Raw genomic sequence first — 23,451 nt, 5'->3', positions numbered from 1 at the left:
GGGGGGGGGGGGGGGGGGGGGGGGGGGGGGGGGGGGGGGGGGGGGCAGCCAAGTAATCGAATAGATAAAATCTATAGATTGTTTTATAGGAGGCACAAATATGTGACTACCCGTGTGCGACGCAGCTCTCGGTTGAATCAGTCTCTATTGTGGCCTGGAACCCAGAGGATAGAGCCGGAATTAAGGTGGGATCTAGAGAAGCATACTCTATGGAGTGTGTCGAGCTGCGGGTATGTACGCTGTATATGGATATCCATAGATGTCGTATGTCGTGCACTTGGTGGGGTGGTGCAGAGATGCCTATGGATGCTGCTATGCAGTTGCGCAGTCAGATAAGATAAGATGGCTATTCTGCAAGAAGGGTCCTCACAACAACTATTCCGCTTGAATCTGTGTGATTAATCTATTGGATGCCAGGTTTAATGAAGCCAAGACGTCGAGAAAGATTGGTTTCCCCCCCCGGCTTCTTTATTTTCCCTGCGAATGGATTCCTCATTACTACTTATCATTTGAACTGCGTACTATCCCTAGATAACAGATAGATATTTGAGCCAAGAGGGCAGATATTGACTGCAACTTCCCCCCCCCCCTCCTGTAAGTTTTTCACAAGAAGAATAAGAATAATAATAAATATGCTTTTATTTATATAGTATATTTGTAATAGATAGAAATTTATTTAGCATGCATCTTGGAATACCCCTATCAGGCCTGTTCTTCGAGTCTGCAAATCTTTTTAAACCCGAATCTTGATCAAGCTTTTTGATCGGGACCCTGGTTGATTAAGAAGATCCTTGGCCATAGGTAGTCCGGGCGACTTTAAACCTAGTTATTTTCACACTCCTTAAACACAAATATATTCGGAGTGTTGGAAGGATGTTGAAGTTTTTAAGTCTTGGAGGTGAGAGAGAAAACCAGATATAACGGTTACATTTTCTCACAGATGGATAGAGGAAGAGTGTGAGTGGTGGTTCGTCAAGACTCTGATTTCATGCGAGGGAAAGAAAACTAGGCTGGAAATAACGGATTTGAGTCACAGAGAGAGTGAGACCGGGGACGTTGTCCATTGTGCCATTACGTATGCCATAGACGTACCTTTGGGGGGGGGGGGGGGGGGAAGCACAGGACGCAGGATGGGGGGTCCAGAACCCCGCAGGCAGCTCGCCCTTGAAGTAATGCCCCACCTCTTGCCTAACACTCCCTATAACTGCCGCTATGTAGTTAGACTACCTACCCTCTTCTTTAGAGTTAACCCTCCCCCGGGGCCCCAAGACCCCCGGCACCCAGTCCTTATTGGACGCTTGGCTGACTTTTCTGCCGACGCCAAGCCTGAAAAGTTTAACATCTCACTAAATTCGCCCCCCGCCAACCTCACTCCCAAGCTTCCTTCGACCTCAATTCCAACCTCAACCTCACCTTAGATGCATTTCACCCTTCATTCCCCCTCTGGCCCTCCACGCTCCTATTAGCCCACGCTGTGGATATATTTACAGACTCTAGCCTTTTTGTTTCTCACTCCGCTGATATTGTTTCCAACTGTCTAATTGGGTCTATTCTGTGTCTTGTTTTCCTACGTAGTTTGCAGGCAAGACTTGTCTTCACTAGACAGTCAGCCAGCTAACCCCCCCTCTCCTCTCCACGCCGTTCAATCCAGCGACCCTGGAGTTATTCAACTACCACTCTGAGGCCACAGTCAAGTTGGCGGGGCTCAACTATACCCAGTTCTCCTTCATTCACCCTCTCCTGGGCCCAAAATTCCGCGTCTTCTCCGGGGCCGACACTAGACCTCCATAACTGGACTTTCCCCATCTCAAGATTATTTATATATATATATATCTCCATATCTCCATATATCTATATATATCAAGGCTTCTCAGACCTATCACGGACGAAAGAAGCCCCTCTGCCCATGGGCTGAGCTGGAGGAAAAGCAGAGGCTGCTTAACCGTTGTGTGTTTGTGTCTCCCCCGCAAGATTTATATACAGTTGTGGTCTAGTCAAAGTGCCGTGAGTCGCTCTCGGCTGTCTCACTTTCGACCAAACCGTCCGCATATAGCGTGCGTCCTTTCGGAAAAACAAAAATCGACAACCCTGGCTTATCCAATTGATATCAACAAGGGGGTACCACTCATTCGCCATGAGTGAGTCGCCAAGATCCGAGAAGTACCAGACTAGGTACAGCACGCCTGCGCCAGAACTGGATGACCACCGCTTCCAGGCCGAGTCTCTCCCCAGAGCGGAGGCAACGGCAGAGGTTGTGCTTAGTTGGCAGGAACAGTTGCAGCAGGCGCGCCATGCGATAGAAGGAAACCTGAATTTCCGCCGTATCAACGAAGCCCTGCACCATGATGCGGGTCCTATCACCAGAGATTTTGAGAATGCAGTTGCCGATGATGAGCCCAGTGGCATTGTGGAAATACGTCCACCTGTGAACCCTATGGCTGTTCGGTCGAGCGCTCAGAGACGCAGCTTCACGGTCCCGGACCGCCCGAGCCGTTCCCGGGCTTCGTCGACCTCGAGTGCGTCAACCTCCCCGCCGAACTCTGTCGAGGCGTTTGCCGAGCCCCGCCGCCGTGGACGTGCGAATACCATAGAGAGCCATACCCCTTTGGACGTAGATGTTGTTCTCCAGAAGACTATGTCCACTGGCACCCAACACCGTCGCCCGACGTTTAGCAATGCCAGCGCCATTGGCGAGGAGAGCATGGACCCGAGAGCCAACCTCAATGAGGATGCGGACGTGTGTTTTCCTCCATACGATGAACCGGGAAAGACTTCCATCATCGACTTTGAGGAATTGGAGGAATTCGTTGCCCTTAGCAAACGGACGAGCCCAGTCCACCAACAGATGTGCCGCATCGACCACCACCACCGTAAACAGAGCTCGAGCTCGCAGAGCAAGCCCCGCATCTTTCACGATCTGCGACCTAAGTCTCAGTCTACGGATGTCCCCAAGATTTTCAAGCGCCCATCGACTACTGAAAACAGCTCACCTGACTTCGTCGACCACATTACCCACGATCTTGAGAAGGAAGTGAGCAACACTGCCGATGAGAAGGAGGTCAAGAATCTCTACAACGAGAATGAGCGCAATCGTTTCAGCTTCTTCTCATCGGAGTATCAGAACACTGTCCATGCTTGCGAATTGGGCGCTCTGGTGCTTGAAGGAGAGACTTTCCGTGACCTGTTCCATCTGGGTCCGGAGGGAGGAGTATGGTGGCTCGATATTCTCAACCCAACTAATGAAGAAGTAGGAGCTATCTCCCGAGCGTTCTCCATCCATCCTTTGACAGCGGAGGATATTATGACTCAGGAAGCTCGAGAGAAAGTGGAATTGTTCAAGCAGTATTACTTTGTTTGTTTCAGGACGTTCTTCCAGGATAAACACCATGAGGATTTCCTGGAGCCTGTGAACCTTTATATGGTTGTTTTCCGCGAGGGAGTGATCTCCTTCTCATACACTGAGAACCCCCATGCGACCAATGTACGGAAGAGAATTGGGAAACTGCGCGACTACGTTTCCCTTAGCAGTGACTGGGTTTGCTATGCAATGATGTAAGTTTCGGACATTATACTCCATAACCTTCATCTTAAGAGCAACAACTAACAAATCCCCAAACCACAGTGACGATATCGTCGACAGCTTCGGCCCCGTCATTCGTGACGTCGAAATCGAATCCGAAGCAATAGAAGACCAAGTCTATATCGCACGTGTCGGGGATTTCAACGCCTTCCTCCCGCGAATCGGCGGCTTACGCAAAAAGGTGATGAGTCTCATGCGCCTGCTAGGTGGGAAAGCGGATGTCATCAAAGGCTTCTCCAAGCGCTGCAACGAGCAGTATTCTGTCACTCCACGTGGTGATATCGGCCTCTACCTCGGCGATATCCAGGACCACGTCGTCACTATGATGTCCAACCTTGGCCATTTCGAGAAAATGCTTAGCCGCTCGCATACCAATTACCTGGCCCAGCTTAATGTTACGAATCTTATGCTGGGGAATCATGTCAATAAGGTCTTGAGCAAGATTACATTCCTGGCGACGATTTTGGTGCCGTTGAACTTGATCTGTGGCCTTTTTGGCATGAACGTTCCTGTCCCAGGGGGCCAGAGCCATGGTTTTGGTTGGTTCTTTGGTATTTTGGGAGCTATCATGTTGATTATTGTTATTAGCTTGGTGATGGCTCGTCGGTTTAAGCTCGTGTGAGAAAGTTTTGTTTCTTAGGGATAATGGCACTGGAAGACGTAATGGCGTCTGAGCTTTGCCTTTTTCTCGACAATTCTTGTATCTTTCCTTCCTTTGTCTGGTCATATCTTTGTATCGGAGGACTTATAATGTTGCGACTACCTTTTGATTTTTCCATTGATTTTGTTCATATTTATGTCTATTTTGTCTTTATGTAATCCTTACGTGGTTACAGCATCATGGATTGGGAAAAGAAAATTGATTGTTTTTGCCGTTCATTGTTGATAGAGCTTAAATTCTCATCCTTCTCTGTATCATCATGTACCTCTTGCGAAGTGAGGTTTAAATCCCATTATAACTAGAAGTAGCCTCTGTCCAACGTCTAATGCCCAAATCTTAACAATAAAGCCTCTTTATATTATATCTACTATTTTAGAATAGTTGTATATACATGTTAGAAGCAGAATAAAGCCTATCTACCTATGGTGAATATCTCTTAAATCAAACCCCTAGTCCCTGCGCCGAGCCCAATGATCCGTATGCACTCCATGAAAACTACTCGTAAGATTAAAATCCTTTTTCCCTTCAGTGGTCAATAAAACTTTAACCAAGCTTTGGCCTTTTTATGTTAAACCCACTAAACCCTTTTCCCTTGTCCTTTTCCCTCTCCTCCCTAGCCCTTTTCCGCTCCATATCCTCTTTCATGATACGTTCCGTGGCTGTGAGGGGTTTGGGCGGAGCTTCTACTTTCTTCCTTGTAGCGCCAGCCAGTGCATTTTTCTTTGAAACAGCGGCAAAGACGTTTTTAGGCTTTGAGATAGTGACGGCAGGTTTTAATGATGTTGATGCTGATGTTGTTGCTGACGGTTCCGGCGTCATGGCAGTTGATTCTGAGGATGTGGGTGAAATATGAGCTGCAGGTTGTGCTGGGTCTCGGTGCGCAAGGGTGGGCAATGCTGATTTCTTGTCATTGCCCGCTGGAGCTGGACAGGTGGAAGCAACAGCAGAGGTAGCATTTCCCTTCGACAGCGCAAAATTCAACTTAATCTTCTCTCCTTCAGTCCGCTGCAACTCCTTTGGGGCTGCCTCCGCATCACCCCCATCGGAACCCTTCCCCACGGCCTCCCTATCCCTTTTCGCCCTACGCACCTGCTCCTCTATCATCTTCTGCTCCAGCTCCTCATCCCCGCGATCCTGCATTTCCTTTCTTCGCAGTGCTTCCTGTCTTCTTAGGGCTTCTGGACTATTATCAATCCACGAGATGAAAATGCCCTTCTCACTCTCCTCAACCCTACAAATACCCTCGCGGCCCAAATATTTCGCAAATTCCGTCAGACTAGGCCAGCGTGTGGCGTTCATGTGTATATGTTCCTTGTTGGCGATGTACTCTTGATAATAGTGGTTAATGTTGACTGCCTTTTCGCCGTGAGAGGTGCGGAGCTGTTTGAGGAAGTCGGAGAGGAACTCGTTGGAGTATTGCTGGATGTATTTGCGGGGGTCTTCGCCTACCAGCAACATCTGGCGCACATGCGATTCTGACTGGGTATGGCATTTGAAACCATTTTCATCACGCATCTGCCTTTGACATACTTGACAGTACCAGCGGAGACGCTGGAGGCCCTTCGATTTGAGCTTGTTGCTGAGGTATTTTGTGCTGCCTACTTCGGCGCGAGGCATATCAGGCTTGTTAGTTGGTTCCTAAGAATGAGTGTGGACTTCTGGTTCTGTTCTTTTCCTTTTTCTTCTGCTTCTGCTTCTGCTTCTTCTACTATATGCATTTCATTCTTTTCATTCTTTTTTATGCCACAGTTGAAGTTGTATCTTGCTTTGGGGCGCGATCGAAGCGTGGCGGTGGCTTAGTCACATAGTTAGTTATCGGGTGAGATTAATATTTATCCGATTACTCGCAAGGCTGAAATCACATGATTCCATATCCAACCTTAAGATGTTGACTCAAGTGCAAAGGCACATCGAGCGTTGATGAAGCATCGTCTTCTATATCTCGGTCGCTATCTTCATGTTAATTGGGGCTGAGGTGCTCTTGGTATCCTGTGTCCTCAATCATTGTTTCATGAATCAATGGGACCCCGTCAAGACTGCCAAACCTGCAGGCTTCTAGCAGTTCAATCATTCGTTATGTAAACGCTTATCCTGGGATTCAGCTGTAAATTTGTCTTCATATCAACGACGCATACGAACGCAAACCAGCTGGCACCTCAGTGTGCCCTCTCTATTTTGCGCATCAAAGGTCTTAGGCCCTCTCATAATTATCGTTGAGCCGGAATCTGAGATACCGTTTGTGATGCCGTGCCCGAAACTATCCCCCCTGCAATCGCGATTCGTGGCCTCTCTAGCAGCCACTCTCTTCATCCTCATTCTCTACTTTATCCTTTCAAACCCCAGCTTTGCATATGCCATCGAAGTTGACTCGATAAAACACAAAGACCATAACCATCCAATAACATTGGAGCTCGAGCTTTCTCTCGACTTTGATACACCGCCTCTTGGGAACTCTCAAATTCAGGCTTCTAAACTGAATTTAGGCGGGGTGTCCGCTATCATTATGCGGAGAGCGCCAGATGGACTTGTTGCGTTAGCGAACAATGCCCCTGAAAAGAGAGAATTGGAACCGGGGGAGACACTTTATTTTAAGTTTCCCAAAGCAGCTTTGGCTGGCCCAAAGTCTGGTCCTCCTGCCGGACTTCCTGGGGGCAATGGGGTTGAGTTTTTGGATGGCTTGTCAGTGGATAATGATGAATTGGAGTTGCGGGATAATGACCTGGCTAAACGGGCGACCAAAGTCTATATATCCGCAAACACCTGCTCGCAGCCTGTGTTTAATAGTGCGACACGACGTGATCCGGATCCTGGTCCGCCGCAGTTACAGCTTTATGTCTCCACAACCGAGGAAATTCAACAGCCAGGCCCTGATGTTAATTCTCCGGATTTAAACGTTTTCACTTTTGATGGTGGTTATGTGAACGCTACATTCGATGTTGAAGACGATATTTACATGGGGGTATCCGCGCCGAAGAACGAGAGCTACTCTGGCAAGTACAAATTCGAGATTGCAGCGTCAATTGATCAGCCGTTCCATGAAGCTGAACCTAATGTCCCATATCTATTCTTCGTCGATGGTGACAGCGGCGCTGCTTTGCTGCAGACAAGCGACATTACCCAAGCAAATCCTGATGATGAAATTTACAAGAAGTGGATGAGCCTGGATCCTCCACCATTCATCATGTTTGCCCACAATATGAATGACACGTCGATTCTTGGCTTGCAGAAATCCTTCTGCGGGTTAAAAAATAATGCCCAAATTCGCAAGGACGGTGATAATGTTCAGGTCAGCATGACTAACAGAGGTATAAACCGCAAACCGAAAGAACAATTCTATATCCAGGGTCTAAATAGCAGTTCATTCTATTATGGATTTTTGGCCATGGAAGGCAACTCCACCCACTCCGGCCGCGGAGTTGTGGGAGGAGGCGGAAAGGTTTGGAGGCCGGTCAACTTCAACACCAAATCAGGTACACATCATTTACCCCTAAGAGTTTTAATCCGATATACATACATATCCCAGCTTATCACATACTAATCACCCACCAATAGAAAACAACTGTGCCATCCTATACAACCTCGACTTCTGCTCCGATGTCGCCTACGCCGTCCCTTCAAATCCCTCCTTAACCAGCGACGACCTCGCAAAATTCTACGACACCCACGCCGTCAATCTGTACAAAAACTTCACACGCTCCCTCGCCCAAATCCCCTGTAACACCTCCGCCAAATCCCAATACTCGCTCACACGCAACTGTACCCACTGCGCCGCCGCCTACAAACAATGGCTGTGCGCCGTAACCATCCCCCGCTGCGCTGACTATTCCAGCAACCTCCCCTTCCTGCTCCCGCGCAACACTGCGCAGCAATTCACAAACGGCACCAGCATCGAGCTGGACAACCCGTTGCGCCAGACCGTGCTATCAAACTCATCCCGCAACCCATTGATCGACGAGCAGATCAAGCCCGGACCGTATAAGGAGGTTCTCCCCTGCCAGGACCTCTGCTATGAGCTTGTGCAGAGCTGTCCGGCCGCACTGGGCTTTTCGTGTCCCATTGACACGTGGTTGAATGGCTCGTACGGAACAAGGAGCGTTGATGGCGATATTACCTGTAGTTACCTTGGTGCAGCGTATTTTTTGAATGGTGCTGGGTTTCTAAGGGCGGGCTTCAAGTTCATTCTTTGGGGAGTTTTGGGATTCTGGGTATTGTTTTGGATATTATAGATGTGATATTGCTCTTTTCTCTCGATCTTTTTTTTTATTATTATTTTTTCTTATTATTTTTTACGTTCGATTGGCGGCGTAGGCGAATTTTTATTTTCCACAGAAAGAGAAGACATAGAAACAAGAAACAGAGAACTGGTTGATTGAAGATATATATACAGTTAAGATCATGTCTTGGCAACAATTCATCCCCTCTACCTCTGGGCATTTGCTTGGTTGAAAATAGAGTCGATGGCATTATCTTGAAGCAGAGTGGAAGTTCCATATATGCTTATGTTGCAGTTATCTATGAGACTCCTTTGCTCTGATTGTCCTCAACTTCCCTTCTCTTTCTAGTCCTATGCATGACTCGGAAATTTCTTTTCAGCAGCATCCTCAAGAAACTAAATTCAGATATATATATATATATATACAGTGCATTTTAATATATTTCTTTTTCTTTGATTCTCTTCAACTGCCCCTGTTTACATACTTTGAATTTAAAATATTAGTTATAGATGCACAATAGAAGTGCGATTGTGATCTGTTTGTTAGTAACACAGAAGAGAGCATATGAACAGCACTTAATTCAGAAAGTATATAAAAAACTGAAAGATATATATATATATAAGGAGTCTGGGAGGTGGATAGCCTAATTCCTTACAGTGATAGGTAGATACCTGCTATGTATTGCTATGTATTACTTTGAATTATCAGAAATGTCATACTTGAGTCTGTAATGCATTCAAACAGAATAACAGAAGTTCTTTACTTTTCCTTAGACTGATCTTGGAATCTATGCATATATTTCAGTATTGTATAGAATGAACTGACAAGGAGTCTCCATATTGCTTTGATTATAACCAAGTCAAAATATCAACCAAAAACCTGTAACCTCTACTTCCTCTTCGGCGTAGCCTTGGGTGTCCACATATCCGTCCCCATCCCCGAAACCCCCGCCCCCTTTCCCCGCCCCGGCGTACTCCCAACAGCCGCCCATAACCTCTGCGCCGCAGGCGTCAGCGACGCCTTACTGAACCCTTTCCCTGCACCCATACCAGCGCCACCAAGACCAGGAGTGCTACCAGTACCAGGAGTCCGCCCAAACGCAATCATCGGGCTACTCGGAAACTTGGGCACTGGCGTCTTAATATCCCTTCCAGACCGCTCTGCGCGTTTAGTAGAGGCAACACGCTCGACCATGCGGTGGTGCAGGAGTTCGCGACGACGATTTTCGCGGATGGTGAAAGGGTTGGGTGTGCCGGAGCTGGAGGTGTCATTGTTCATTTTCATGAGGGAGAGGTAATAGGCAGAGTTATCTTCGTCATCGGAGGATGGTTGAGGAGCGGGCTCGGGCTCGTCTTCATCGACGAATGAGTAGCCGTTTACGCGGGGTGTTTCGCCGCCAGTGTAGCCTGGTTCGGAGCCGGTGGAGCGGGGACGGCCAGCGATTGCGTCGCGGATGGCGGAAAGGGAAGGAGATGGTGGGATGGTCTGGTTATTGCTGCTTGCGCTATGTTGTGTCGGGATTGCTTGGACACGGGTATTTCTGTATATTACTTGTTTGGGGCCGGCGCGGGAAGTGGATTCCGCTTTCTGTATGATGGTCTCATGCGTATCTTCTATGGAAGAGGGGATGAACATGAGGGCATTTTCGGGTTTGGAGGCCCAGGCGTCTGGTTGGGCAGGGCGGGCATCTTGGTCTGTTGTGATGAGTTGGAGTTGCTTCTTATCCTTATCCTCACTGTCCAAAGCTACAGCTGAAACCGCAAGAGAAGAGGTCGAAGACGATGAGGAGGGGGCAAGCCGCTTTGTCCTCTCAGCTTCCCTCTTCCTGAACGCAATCTGCCTAGGCGTCAAAATCTTATTACCACTCCACATCCACGCATACTTTTCTCTCCTCTTTATATTCTGTTTATCAAGCAACTTATAAAATGACTCGTTGTCTTCGCTAGTATATTTCGTTTGGAATGCAGAGAGACTCATATTCCGCACATCCACAACAGAATCCCCCTCTTCACTTCGTTTCGAATAAGAAGATGTCGTCGAACCCACGACGGATACTGGAGTATCGCCACCAGCCCACTGAGTACTTCCTTTGGGGGTCTCATCGCCTGCTCCTGCCTTGGACGATTGGCCTGGTCGCATAGGAATCGCACTCCCCAACCTTTCAACCCTCGTTGCCGTGGCACTTCCATTCCTTCGTTCACCAGCACCAGCACCAGCACCTGCACGCGGCGTCATAACCGCCTCCAAGTTCTTTCCCGCTCGCTTAATCCATTCCTTATTGCGCGACTCGAGAGCATCCAGGTACTCGCGCTGTGTCTGAGTCTCCAGCAGGCCGGGGAAGAAGTCCCGGGCGATGATGTGAGAGAGGGCATCGGTGTATTCGTCTTCGTCGAGGACTGTGGCGGGCCGTTTTATGCGTTTCGGAGGAGGGGGAGGGGGCATCATAAGAGCATCTGAAGCGGAAGAGGGGCGTTTTATCAGGGATTGGGATTGTGAGAGGGAGGGAGACGGGGATGGAGAGGAGGCGGTTGTGGTGGGTGTTGAGAGGGCCATGGTGGGTGGATATGTAGATGTAGGCTAAAAACTAAGAGATAAGATGCTAAAGACTGTTTGGAGGTAGAGCGGAGGTTGATGGGAATGATACATTATAGTGTGCATCGGTAGATTAATGGGTGGGAAGATATGGGTGTAAAATACAGTTGAGCAGTTGAGAACTACGAACAAGGGCAGGCGTGGCGGCATATATATCACGTGACAATAAATGAGGCTGAAATAAGCTTTTAATCCCGGAAGTTTATTTGTAAAACTCACAGGGAAGGAGGAATAGTTAGAGGAATAGGCAAGCACAAGCACAACAAAGCAAAGAGTAATGTCCACAGAAACATCCCATTGTATTTGAGCATAGATATTTAAAATGGGCCACCGATCGAACCCAGTATTTGATCTATGCGCAAACAATATTAGCTGAAGGGATAAAGTCATTCTAGATGTGAAGAAGATATAAAAACAAAATGAACTTGCAAAACTCGAACGAGTGAAAACCTCCGTTTACCAAAACGAACAAGCCAATCGCGCCCCAGTAAATCATACCAGACCAAAATTGAAACTAAACAAGGCTTGATGCCTCCCCCCCGCCTATATATATGTAATAGTGCATACTATAAACCCACAGCGACAAGTAGATCCTAAACCGAAACATTTTGCACCAGATGAAAAATGAAAGGAAGAGAAAGGGTGAGGGAAATTGGAAAATGAGTGGTATTTATTGTCCGCTCTCTTTTAGTTCAAAGATAAATAATATCTCCCCGCCCGATCTTCACTTTCATCACCTCAAGAGGGAAACCCGAAAAAAGTATATAAAAGAGCCACAAATGCCAACAAAGTCCCCATGTAACGACCCCAACCACCGAATTCACCCAAACCACCCAAAACCAAGCCGTACACACGTGAACCGAAAAGGCTACAAACAAGAGATGTGAAGAGGGATACAAAAATGAATGAAATATTTAAAAAGGGAACGAAAGTTGGTGTCAAAGAAGGAAAGTGAAGAGTGCCCCGACCGACCATTTGATAATATATGTCATAAAATTGTAGAGAAAAGTAGGGGGAAATGACGCAATATGAAAGTGAAAGTAAATTGAAAGCGCATATATGCATTCATAAAAATTAACGAAAGAAAAGATGGGCGCGGACGATGTTCCCAATTTCAAGTAACAAGTCCGGTGACAAGATAGTTGAGAAGCAAAGGAGGACTTTTGTGCCAGACAGAGCCAAAAATCAAGATAAAAATAGTATAAAAAAGTATAAAAAAATAAAAAAAAAAGAGAGAAAACACATTACCAGAATGGCAGGGAAATATGTAATGCAAAAGATGAAACTATGTATGAATAGGAAATGTTAACAAGTCATGGGGCTCATGATATGAACGTATGGATATGTAAACGACAGTGGGTATATCGACTGGATATGAACAGACAAAGGTGCAGAGGGCATGTGGATGGGGAGGTGAACGAGAAAGGATTGCGGTTAAATGGTCGTCGTATGTAATGCCAGGGTCAACAAGATGCAAGACACCATGCAAGGGAAGTAATACGAAAAAGAGAGAAGAGAGAGAGAGAGAGGGAGAGAAGAGAAAAAGAGACTGTAAAATGAGAAGCAATCAAGAAATCGAACTTTTGTTGTGATACATCAAATTTCAGTTGCAAGAAGAGAAGGAGAACGACAAAAGGTGGCAAGGCCACGTCTATCCAGGGATACAGAGAATATATCGTACGTAGAACTGGAGAAAATGGTTCGATATGGCGTATATTCCTAGTGTTAAGTGTGCCACAGGGACGGAATTAGGAGTCAACACGTTGTCTCAATGGTGAAACATCGTTTTGATTTTGTGTTTTGCTGATGCATAATGTTGTTGCTGTTAATATTTTACCGCGAAGGAGGACCTGCCACCGCGGTGGGGAAAAGTGAATACGATTTTCGCGTCTTCTGACCACTCGGCCCACGAGTAACGGTAGCAGACCGTTTCCGCCTACCCTCTGGCACCTTATTCTTCGACGAGGAAGTGTCCAGCATGTCAAGGGCAGACGCAGACTTGGCACGGTCATGTACCGGTGCCATGGGCACATGCGGTGAGATGTCAGAACTGTAATCTCCGCCACTTGGGGAGATGCTTGGAATTCGTTGCTGGGTAAGTTCGCGCGCAAGACTTTTGCTGCGTTGATGGATAAGCGGGTGAGAAATGGGGGTGACCATGGAGATACTTTGCTTAGGCTGTTCACCAGTGGAAGACATGGAGTCACGATCCACGACTGAAAGGCTGCAGCTGGGGCTGTGAACTAGATCGGGAACGCTAGTTGTGGAGAGTGAGGAATGATGTTTTCGGGCAACAGATGCTGCGTGCGAAATAATGCTTTCCTGGGAATTGTACTTGCTCATTGGCGAGCTGCTTCCATGGGAAGAATCGAATGATTCAACTACGGGAGTCTGGGTGTAAAGGGGGTAGCCGTCGTCGAACTTAGGGTCGCTGGGGATGAAGCTATCGTAAGACTGGTTGGATGAGAAGTCGTCAAACGACGCTGAGAGAATTGGCACATGCTCAGATCTGAAGTAGCCACCTTGTGCTAGTGAGTCACTTTCAAGACAGACCGGAATACTTCTCGTAGTAATGGGGCTGATACCTCCATTTTTCGCGGGAAAGGAGGATTGTTCTAAAACCAAACAGCCAGCGACAACGGTCTGATCACTCTGTTCCGATTCATCTAGGTTCTCTTGATTTTGGTTTACAGCGGGTATCGCAACTCCATTGGGATTCTCAGTGTCATTGCACTTGGAAATGACAGTCTCAGGCCACGTATCAGGAGCAAGCCTCGCGAATCTTGCTTTCACCTCAGGCTCTTCAAACGATGTGCGGTGCCAGTCAAAATTTGAATTAGACTCAGCAGCATGCTTATAACAATAATCAATATCGTCCTCCCATGTCAAGTCATCTGTGGGTCGAAGCATAACTGAGATCCGCTTCCTGGATTCCCTCTTCTTGGTCTTGGTATCAAAATATTCATTAGAAGGGGTTCCATTGGTTGGAATTGTAGGAGATGGAAGCAGATCTGAAGTTGAATCTATATGCACAGGCAGGCCAGGTAGGGGTTTATCGATGTTCACTCGGGAGGTGGATTGACCAAAGCGGAAAGGTTCGGAGTCAGTTGCAGGCCCCGAGTGGTGCGCCTCACTATGGCGAATTACAACGGTCTCGTCTTCCTCCAGAACGTCTGTGAGATCAAAAGCGTGGGTAGTTGACGTTGGAGATCGGGCCTTAGCAGGTTTACCATCCTCAGTGATGGGTGCATTCCCGGCATCAGGGAAATCGCTGGGGAAAACCAGCATCGGCAAGGTTGACTGGTGTGAATTTTCGTATAAAGTCTCCGGGACTGCCAATGTCGAGTGGAGGCCAAGCAGGGCATCGATAGTCTGGGGCGATGGCTCTGGAATATCCGGGGTTGCCAACTTCGAAGACGACCGGGGAGGACCGATCATTGACGGTGACGAATGTTGTCGGGATAGCCGGGATACTGGACGAGAGAAGTTTTCAATAAATCGAGAATCTCGAGTTGGTCCCAACCTGGAAGGCGAATTGGGGAAAGTCTGTGAGTTATGTAACCGTGGAGGGTTCCAGGCATATTGGGACTTCAACTCCGTTGTGTATGAGCTGGCGTCATGTTTGGAGATAGCATCGGACGGATATTTTTGGGAATGTAGGTTTTCAGCTCTAATACCCTTCAGTTCGTTGACAGGGCGCTGTGAGGCCCTGATAACAGATAGTTCCGTGGCTATATCAAGAAGCTGACTGTTCTCCAAATCGGGCAATTGACCAGGGCTGGTGTGTGTAACATGCTGGAAGTCGAAGGGGTCAGAGATATTCCGTTTTAGGTCACCTATATCGCGGAGAGCAAAAGAAAAACAGTCAGTTATTGCCCGAAAGCATTGTATTCATGCATTTATATTTTTTGATACATGTACGAAATATATAGGATCGACTTACGGGTATCACTGTGCCGCGCTCTGTGGCTACGATAGAAGACACCTGATCCATCCAGTCTCTGGGATCCAGACTGAGCTCCTTTAGTCATCTCGTCTTCCTCGTCTAGAGTTAAGCTGGATGAAATACTAAATTTGTTTCCTCGGCGCTTCAGAATGCGCGTGCCACGCAACAACAAGGACTTGGAAGAGCTGCCTTCTTTCTGTGAGGGACCAGTAGCGTGAGAGAGCTTGCTGTCCTGAGAAGGTCTTCGGAAGAGAGTGTCTACGCTGGTCATAGACGAAGCGGGAGAGCTGTAGGGGGAAGCGATTGAGGGGGCAGCGCTGTTTCGAGAGCGAGCACCAAACACAGAGAGACGTTTGGGGATCTGGCTGTCGGGTCGCGAGCGGGTGGTAGTTTGGAGGTCAGGAATAGGAAAGGTAGGCGACATTCGCGGCGAGCGAGTTCGGTCGCTATACCATTGCGAACGCAGGGAGGAAGAAGAGGAAGAAGAGGAGAGAGTGGAAGTGTGGATCTTAGGTTTGGTGCTGGTCACAGCACAGGGAGCAGGGTCGAACATGACACGAGAGCGTCAGACCTGATTGCAGCGTGTAGGGGGCCACTCTCCGCAGTCAATCAGGACCGGGGGAGAGGGGTTTGCGTGAGGGAGCAGCGGAGGGTTGTAGGAAAGCACCCCAGCGTCGTTTATGTTTTCCTTGTCCAAGGGAGTATTAGAGGAGCCGGGGGTCCCCTTTTCCGGTGTGAGATTGTACTGCTGATCCCTGGAGTGGGAAACGCTGCTTTAATTTTTGGGGGGTTAAAAAAAAAAAAAAGAAAAGGAAAGGAATTGAGGTGTCGCAATGGCCCAATTGGACAGTGAGTTTGGTATATCTCTGAAAGAATAAAAGAAAGGATACAAAGGAGTGAGTGGACAAGCTGGAGGAGGTTTACGGGTACATGTAAATTGGGCGGCAGAAAGATTTTAAAGTCTTCCCGGGGGAGGACGGAGGAAGCAGCGCGAGAGAGTAAGAAGAGCTAGCGAGGACAGAGAATCAAGAGGAAAAATAGATAGTAATAATAATAATAATAATAAGAATAATAATAACAATGGTAGTAATGGTGCAAGGAGAGAGAAGTGAGCAAGCACTTGATCCCTGATAACGAGAACTATGTTTTCGCACTATTCTCTTCGGCTAGCTTATTCCATTCTCTTTCTACAGTATCTCACTGCCTACCCTTGTAGAAGGAGGAGACTGGTGAGAGGGACTGACCGGTCAGGTAGGGTCTTCAGGTCCACACAGAAACCTCAACCTCAACCTCAGACACGACAAGGCAACAAACAAATAGATAATGGGGAGAGGAAGGAAGAGAGAGGAAGAAGGGGAAAAGTAAAAAGGAAAAAGAAAAGAAAAAGAAACAAGTGGCTGAGACACAAGCAGAGAGATGAAGAAGAAGACGAAGAGGAAGATGAAGAAGAGGAAGATGAAGAAGAAGACGAAGAGGAAGAAGAGGATGAAGAGGAAGATAAAGATGAAGAAGGAAGAAAGAAGAAGAAGAAGAAAAAGAGGAAGATGAAGAAGATGAAGAAGAAGAAAGAAGAGAAGGAAGAAGCTGAAGCAGCAGCGATGTAGTAAATATTTAGCACGAGGGGAGCTGCTGCTTGCTGCTTCCTGCTCGCTGCTCGCTGCTTGCTGCTTGCTGCTGCTGCTGCTGCTTCTGCTGCTTCTGCTACTTCTTGCTTTCTGCTGCTGCTGCTGCTGCTGCTTGCTGCTGTTAGCTATTGTTTGTCTGGGAGCAGGAAAAACGACAAACCAAAGTTACCAAAGTTACCAAAGTTACCAAAGTTACCAAAGTTACCAAAGTTACCAAAGTTACCCAAGTTACCAAAGTTACCCAAGTTACCGAAGTTACCAAACCGTGCCTTGGCCCTGATTGACCGAGAGCGATATTTACATACAGTCAGTACACATGCATCGTAGGGAGGTTTGACCAGCTCTCACAACAGCCGTCACACCCCCAAACACCAAACAAGGGTTTCCCTTTTTTTTTTTTTTTTGCAGGTTAGATCCATTCTCTCCAGGGACCCGCCAATCGGGCTTTCCAAGCTTCCAATTGTCGGAGGCGGCAGGCTAGAACGGTTTTAGTGCGATCTGGAGCTGTGCCCCGCCACGTCCGCTGTTTCGCCGTTTCGCCGTTTTACTGTTTCACGACGCCGCCGGTTTTTGCAAAATTCACGGCCGCCTCCCAAGGTAGAACGCCGGATGGCAGCACAGAGCAGGGCCTCTTCTCCCCCATTTCTTGTTTTTATATCAGAGCAATGCCCGATAGTCTCAACCACAATCATCGTCATCGCCACCATCTATTAATAAATGCTCCATGTATTATGCATGCATACATCATACATATATATTATGCGTACATAATATATATACGGAGTAGTTCCGGAGGAAAAGGGACAATAATACTTAACCTGGCGAGCAACAAAAAGGAGAGAGCAACTTCTTACACGTCAAAGGAGCGAACGCAGTTGCTTCTCCACCACTAGCCATGGCCCATGGGACAGTTTGCTTCCAAGGTTAGGTGCCCAGGGGGCGGTCTGGGGTCTCTGGCTCTGTCCTCCTGGATCTCACGTCACTATCACACAGTTTACTTCCTCTCTCTGCCAACGCTGTGTTCAATATCAGAATGCCTATCTAACTACACTCAGCCAGCACACGGTGCACAGGGCACAGGGCACAGGGCACAGGGCACAGGGCACAGTGCACAGAGAGCACGCAGTCAACCTCGGACTGCTGTATGTAGAAGTTATCTATGTAAATCTACTATGTCAGAAATGCTACCCACATGTCAATGACTCAGAAAGTAATAATCCCATAGTTGCTCAATGATTCAAGCCCTGTCGTCCCCCTCAAAACACACTCCGTGGAATTCTCCAAATCTCCAACACGTCCAAACAAAATGAAAAGCGGAAAAAGAAGCGAGTGACCCCATGTGATCCAATCATCCCATTCGTTTAACCAAGAGGAGAAAGATCCGAAGTCGACAGTTGTGGAGAATTTACAAAAAGTCAATGATTTCAACCCTATAAACTCAAAACCCAAAACGTACAAAAAAGTTAACGCCCTTCCTTTCTTTTTGTTTCTTCAGCCGTTTCAAAATAAAACATACAAGCTCCATCACGTTCGAACTTCTTCTTCACCTCGCCCATCACCTAGCCCGGGTTCGGCCCAAGCGTTCCCAAACAACCATGTTAGCGGCAGTTAGGGACAAAGATAGCCTCGCCCACTTCATCAACCACTCTTTTGGCTCTTGGGAAGAAACCCTGGCCCGGTTTCACACGACACAAGCTGCCGTAAAATAATTGTAGTGCTGATTAGGTCGACGATCTTTCATGTTGTAAGTGATATCTCGTCCCGAATAATGGGGTTTTTTTTTTTTTTTCTTTTCTTTTGACTGTTCCTTTCAAGAATCATCAGAGGTTAGGACACCGATGACACCTTTGGCTGGGTCCCTGGCTTTTGGGGGGTTTGTTTGCTGACACTGATCGACCATACCATCCCTCCTCAGTCACTATTTAGTTTGAAGGTTTGTTTGTTGGTCAAATTGTTGGAAGATGCTACTTTGGTATGCCCGTTCAATGCTGATCTTCAACCCATGGTTTAGCATACACTAGGGGCTCTGTCAATCTTTTCTGGGACGGAGCCCAGTGAGTACAATAAGCACTGATTTGAAATCTTTTCCGTAGCTACTTTGTTCTGTCCATTTTCGTTTTTGGTCTATTAATCTTTTCTGGTTAGGTTTGGTGTAGTTCATAGGAAGCAGTTGAGGGAGGTTGTACGACTCCCGTAGCTAACTCCTTCGAAGCTGCGCGGTCCTGTAAAGCAACCTGGCATGGCTGGCCTTGAAGCTGGCCGCATAGCTTGCATATGGGTGTATGGATGATGGATGGAGCAGCAGGAGTAGAAAGTTCCTGTGTTACCTGGACCTTTATTCTCATCTTATTTCACTTCGAGTTTTTTTGATTTTTCTCACGCATGAACCACACCACACCCACTTCCGCTACCGAAACTTCGGGGGTGAGGAAAGATATGCTTCATTGGGAGACAGAACTAACGCCGTCTTTTTCCAGAACCCGGAATAGCTGTAATCCTCCGTGTTTTTGATCATCATCAACTATCCGCCACGATCGACCGTCGCTAAAAGTGCCTTGAGAAGATCCCATACAATAACCCCTCAGCGCCCCAATAAACCGAACTTTTTAAGTCTTCCATGATATTATTACTTTTTTCACAAATAATCAGATTTCACAGCCACAACGGATTTCCCCGGTTTATTGAACCTTCAACAATGTACCGAAAAGATGAAGAATTGCACCATCCATTTTTCTCATTCCCTTCCCTTCCCTTCTTTGACGTGAAGAATTAGAAAACTAGAACAGGAGCCACTCGTGAGGTTCCACCCGCAATCCAACGGTAGTCAAAGAATCCTTGCAGTCAAAATCCCAAATCACAGCACAGAGAAATCTCTTTTCAAGCCCCAGCTACGGGGTAACCCTCTCTAATCCCCCCACCCCGACCTCCCTCCCTCCTCACAAGAACCCACCATCCGTCTTCCTCCTGGCCAAGGAGAGTCGGGGAAATCCCATCGTGAAAGCTTCTGCAGGTACTACTGCGAACTGCTGCGTCCTTCGCTTAAGAGATGCATCTGGAGGGTTCAAGGTGTGTGGTGCGTTGCGTATGTGGACGCGTGGGTCTAGGGACGATGGGTTGAGATGGTTACTTGGTGACGTGCCTCCTTCGTCCTTGGGATCTTGTTCCCAAAAATAGGTAGACACACAGGGTTACCAAGATAGGGACGGGGGGTTGGATGTCACCTCACTTGCTGTCATGATTGTGCATCTTTTGACAGGAGATTGAGAGCGTGGGAACGAGAGAAGCATGCTTGTTCAACCTTATCTTATTTTATCGCTATCGCTTATCGCTTATCGCTATCGCATTTCGCTCTCTATGCTACCCCGCGTAGTTACAGCTGTCAATGCAACTCCAAGTCGAGGATGTCTGACAGGAAGTGGCCCGCCCATGGTTTCTTGGGCTGGCTTGGGATGGTGTCCATATTCTACAGGTATTCGGAGAGATAATTAGGTTTTAGTCAGCCGTCAGAGCGAAGCTGTAATTTATGGTTCCGAAAACGGGGGAGTGGGAACAAACTGGAGGAGGATGATGTTTTAACGTGGAGATTTCTCGGATATATGGTGGGACAAGTTTCTGTGGAATGCAGACAGTTACTTATTTAAGGAATCCCAATAATTGTCCGTTGAAATTCCGTCAAATATCCGCAGTAAGAGTTTGTATGTACAATGGGACAGACAGCACACAGAGCTGCAAATTTGCGAAATAAATTTTTTTTTTTTTTTTTTTTTTTGCCTTCCCATATCTGGAAGATCCTCATGCCTTTTTTTGTCTCTAATAAAGAAAGAAATCCACCAGAGGAACCGTTCCAGGAATTCAAGCATTGCAGAGCAGAGGTGGCGGGCCGGGGGCAAAGCAAGGCTCAGTTTTGAAAAAACCCTTTTGCTTTCGGACATTCACAAGATGATGCGTAACGATACCGTGTTGTATCTATCTGTGTGTATGTGTGTGGCAAGCCAGCAATGCCCTTGAAGTGTGTGTGTGTGCATGCACATATCTTGAATCGAGGACGAGCAACGATCACGAGGGCAAAAATCTTGAAATCTTTGACTCGTTGATTCTGGAAAAAGGAAGTTCTACGCAGGCCCAGGCTTGAGGGGGAAGTTATTTAGTGTAGGAGTCAAGTGTTTTATATAACCCGGAATAAACTGTTCAGAAGGACTTGTCGATGGAGGGTTGGCTAGTGAGAACTTGGTTAGTGAGAACGGAGAACTAAAAGTCTCCTCGGTGACCCAGAGTCTTTCATTCCACTGTACTGTAGATTGTAGTAGGAAGAATTAATCAGGCTCAGTCTTCCCCCCGATATCTTGCTCCCAAAAATTCATAATTGGCTTATTTTCTGATATCATCTTCATTTCATTCTCGTCATTCTCCTCTTACACGTAGGTATGTATGTACAAGTTGGTCTATGGGTATTTTAGTAGTTAGGTGTTTGTTCTCCCGATAAAACTCTCCAGCTGGCGACCCTCTCTCAGTGTGTTTTAAACGGTTCAAACCCCTCTCTTGCTCTTGAATTATGTATGCAAAGAATAGTGTCTGCTTCTGTTGGTCATGAGTAGGCTGGGAACCCTTGGATCCAGGGAACCAAGCTGGGAATATCAACACGTTACATAGCTCACGTTTCCCTGCATCGTTCGCCATGCCTAGGCACGTTACCCATGCCCATAGTTTGTCTATGCGTGGATAGGTTCGTTACAGGAGTCCGGTTGCAAGGCAGGTTAAAGGATTGCGGGACAAATGAGCAAGAGGAGAGAGAATATGAAACATGAAACACGGGGATCAGGAAAATCTAGGTTAACTAATTTAATCCACTCATCCACTCACCTTTTCCCCGCTGGGTTTGAACAAATTTTCAAAAGAACCCACAACCACTCTCAATTTTTATATAGAAATTATATAGCATTTCTCCTTATGAGACTTGTGGACATCATTCAATAGGATGTCCTACAGTGTTGTGGTGCTAACTTTTTTGATCTGGGATTTAAATCCGTTATCTCTTTCTTCATCAGTTGAACAGGCTTCTGAGCTCTCACAGTTCTAAGTAGTTAGTTAACTAATCTTTCTATTAGTCAAGATTCCTTTCTCCACTGTATATGATTTACTTCTCTTCACATTTGCTTTGCATTTGCAGCTCTCAGCTCTTGGTTTTTCTTTGCTAAAATAACTTAATTGTATACAATTAATTGACTTTCTATTTATTGTTTAAAAACTTGATTAATAGTATTAAATTTTTTTTTATATAATATTTAAGCTTATTATTTTAATATTTTTAATTTTTAAAAATTAGTTATACAAATTATTATATATTAAATTTATTCAGTTAAAATTTACAAAAAAAATTAAAAAATTAAAAAAATAAAAAGTTAAATAATTATAATGATTATTAATAATTTTTTATATAATATTTACTATACTTTATCATTATATTAACTTAAACTAAAATTTTAAATCTAATTGTAAAAGAAATATTTATAATAATTAAATATTAATTATTTTTAAATAAAATTTTTTTCTATAAATTATAACTATATAAAATATATAAAATTTTATTTTTACTAAATTTATTTTTTAATTAAAATTTATATTATTATTATTATATACTAAATTATATATAATTTTATTAATAATATTATATTTAATAACCAGATTTAATTTTATAATTATTAATTTTATAATTATTTTAATATAATAACATAAAGAAATAAATATTTATATATTGAATTTTATTTTATAATATATAATTATAATAAGTTTTATAATTTTTTACACTCTGATAATGTTGTTTTATTCACTGTCCATGACACACTGCCCAACCACATGTTGATCTCATGGCTGGGTCGTTCGGATCAGCTCTGCGCCCGCACCGGCTCACCCTCAATCACTCACTTCCCCTTCTCCTCCCTCTCATTCAGGCCCACCAGAAATGAATGTTGGTCCAGTCACTCTACTAACCGCTGCTCATTCACCAATGGATCATGACTTGATATAATGAGTGTCAGCTGCTTCTGGTGCAGCTGTTTAAGGTGTTCAGCAATGCCTTCCGATTTTCACCACGCCTGGTAGGCCGCTGTCATATTCAGCTTGCTTCATATAACCCAACATGCACACATATCCTGAAGCAGGACAATGACACCCTGGCCCTTTCCTGCAATAACATCATCAAAGCCCGCTCCGCTTGTCAGGCTGACACGGCTCTCAGGGAGAGATTTGATGACCTTTTGCTTCTCCTCAGGAATGGTTAACGTGTTGAACGGGGCGTTCGAGAATCTGATCTTATGAATATTCTCCACAGCAAATTCTCCTAGACCAGTAGCGTTAGTCCCAGCTGCAAGAAGCAATCTCATGAGAATCGAAACTCACCCCACCCCAAATCTTTTCATCAGGCGAAAGGCCAAGCACGGTTTGACTGCAAATAGCTAAGTCGTCCTCCACTTACTCTCCAGGATCCATTCCGTTGCCTCGGACACGACTGGTAGTTTCACTATTCACAGCTCAGCCGCATAGGTCGGTGACTGCTAGCTGTTAGTCTCCAGTCTTGCATAATTTGGGATAACCTTCTGGAAAGAGTCTGGCGTCAATCATGATCCTGTTATTCACACGGAGTTTCATGATTTTGTCCTTGATACTGGCGACGATAGCAACCTATCAGCGAGACAAATTTCCGGCCGCTAGATATCAGGCACGGTTTGATTGCTGGATCGGTGTGATATTTGAGAAGGTGGGCACACTCAAGAAAAAGAAAATTAGATGCTAAATTTGTTGTCCCTGAACTCTAGTACAGCCGGAACAATCATTCA

The 23,451-nt window shown here is 46.0% G+C and overlaps 6 protein-coding genes across 6 annotated transcripts; 2 read left to right on the top strand and 4 right to left on the bottom strand.

The window, feature by feature from the left end:
* Positions 1-2,134: 2,134 nt before the first annotated feature.
* PADG_05866 (uncharacterized protein) lies at positions 2,135-4,202 on the top strand (the record flags this gene model as incomplete). The annotated part of the gene is made up of 2 exons (XM_010762941.1): positions 2,135-3,552; positions 3,623-4,202. The coding sequence occupies 2 exons, from the start codon at positions 2,135-2,137 to the stop codon at positions 4,200-4,202; spliced, it is 1,998 nt and encodes a 665-aa protein (XP_010761243.1).
* Positions 4,203-4,784: 582 nt separating this feature from the next.
* Positions 4,785-5,858, bottom strand: PADG_05865 (uncharacterized protein; the record flags this gene model as incomplete). The annotated part of the gene is made up of 1 exon (XM_010763143.1): positions 4,785-5,858. One exon carries the CDS (start codon positions 5,856-5,858, stop codon positions 4,785-4,787), a length of 1,074 nt encoding a protein of 357 aa, XP_010761445.1.
* A 625-nt stretch (positions 5,859-6,483) lies between these two features.
* On the top strand, positions 6,484-8,467 carry PADG_05864 (uncharacterized protein; the record flags this gene model as incomplete). Its single annotated transcript, XM_010763142.1, has 2 exons — positions 6,484-7,711; positions 7,794-8,467. 2 exons carry the CDS (start codon positions 6,484-6,486, stop codon positions 8,465-8,467), a joined length of 1,902 nt encoding a protein of 633 aa, XP_010761444.1.
* An 876-nt stretch (positions 8,468-9,343) lies between these two features.
* Positions 9,344-11,008, bottom strand: PADG_11999 (uncharacterized protein; the record flags this gene model as incomplete). The annotated part of the gene is made up of 1 exon (XM_010763288.1): positions 9,344-11,008. One exon carries the CDS (start codon positions 11,006-11,008, stop codon positions 9,344-9,346), a length of 1,665 nt encoding a protein of 554 aa, XP_010761590.1.
* Positions 11,009-12,880: 1,872 nt separating this feature from the next.
* On the bottom strand, positions 12,881-15,546 carry PADG_05862 (uncharacterized protein; the record flags this gene model as incomplete). Its single annotated transcript, XM_010762940.1, has 2 exons — positions 12,881-14,883; positions 14,991-15,546. The coding sequence occupies 2 exons, from the start codon at positions 15,544-15,546 to the stop codon at positions 12,881-12,883; spliced, it is 2,559 nt and encodes an 852-aa protein (XP_010761242.1).
* Positions 15,547-22,627: 7,081 nt separating this feature from the next.
* PADG_05860 (uncharacterized protein) lies at positions 22,628-22,998 on the bottom strand (the record flags this gene model as incomplete). Its single annotated transcript, XM_010762939.1, has 2 exons — positions 22,628-22,668; positions 22,761-22,998. 2 exons carry the CDS (start codon positions 22,996-22,998, stop codon positions 22,628-22,630), a joined length of 279 nt encoding a protein of 92 aa, XP_010761241.1.
* Positions 22,999-23,451: the final 453 nt, after the last annotated feature.

The sequence above is a fragment of the Paracoccidioides brasiliensis genome (assembly GCF_000150735.1).
Source record: "Paracoccidioides brasiliensis Pb18 unplaced genomic scaffold supercont2.7, whole genome shotgun sequence".
NCBI lineage: Eukaryota > Fungi > Ascomycota > Eurotiomycetes > Onygenales > Ajellomycetaceae > Paracoccidioides > Paracoccidioides brasiliensis.
The sequence above is the reverse complement of the archived record's forward strand: the minus strand, read 5'-3'. Positions and strand labels throughout refer to the sequence as shown.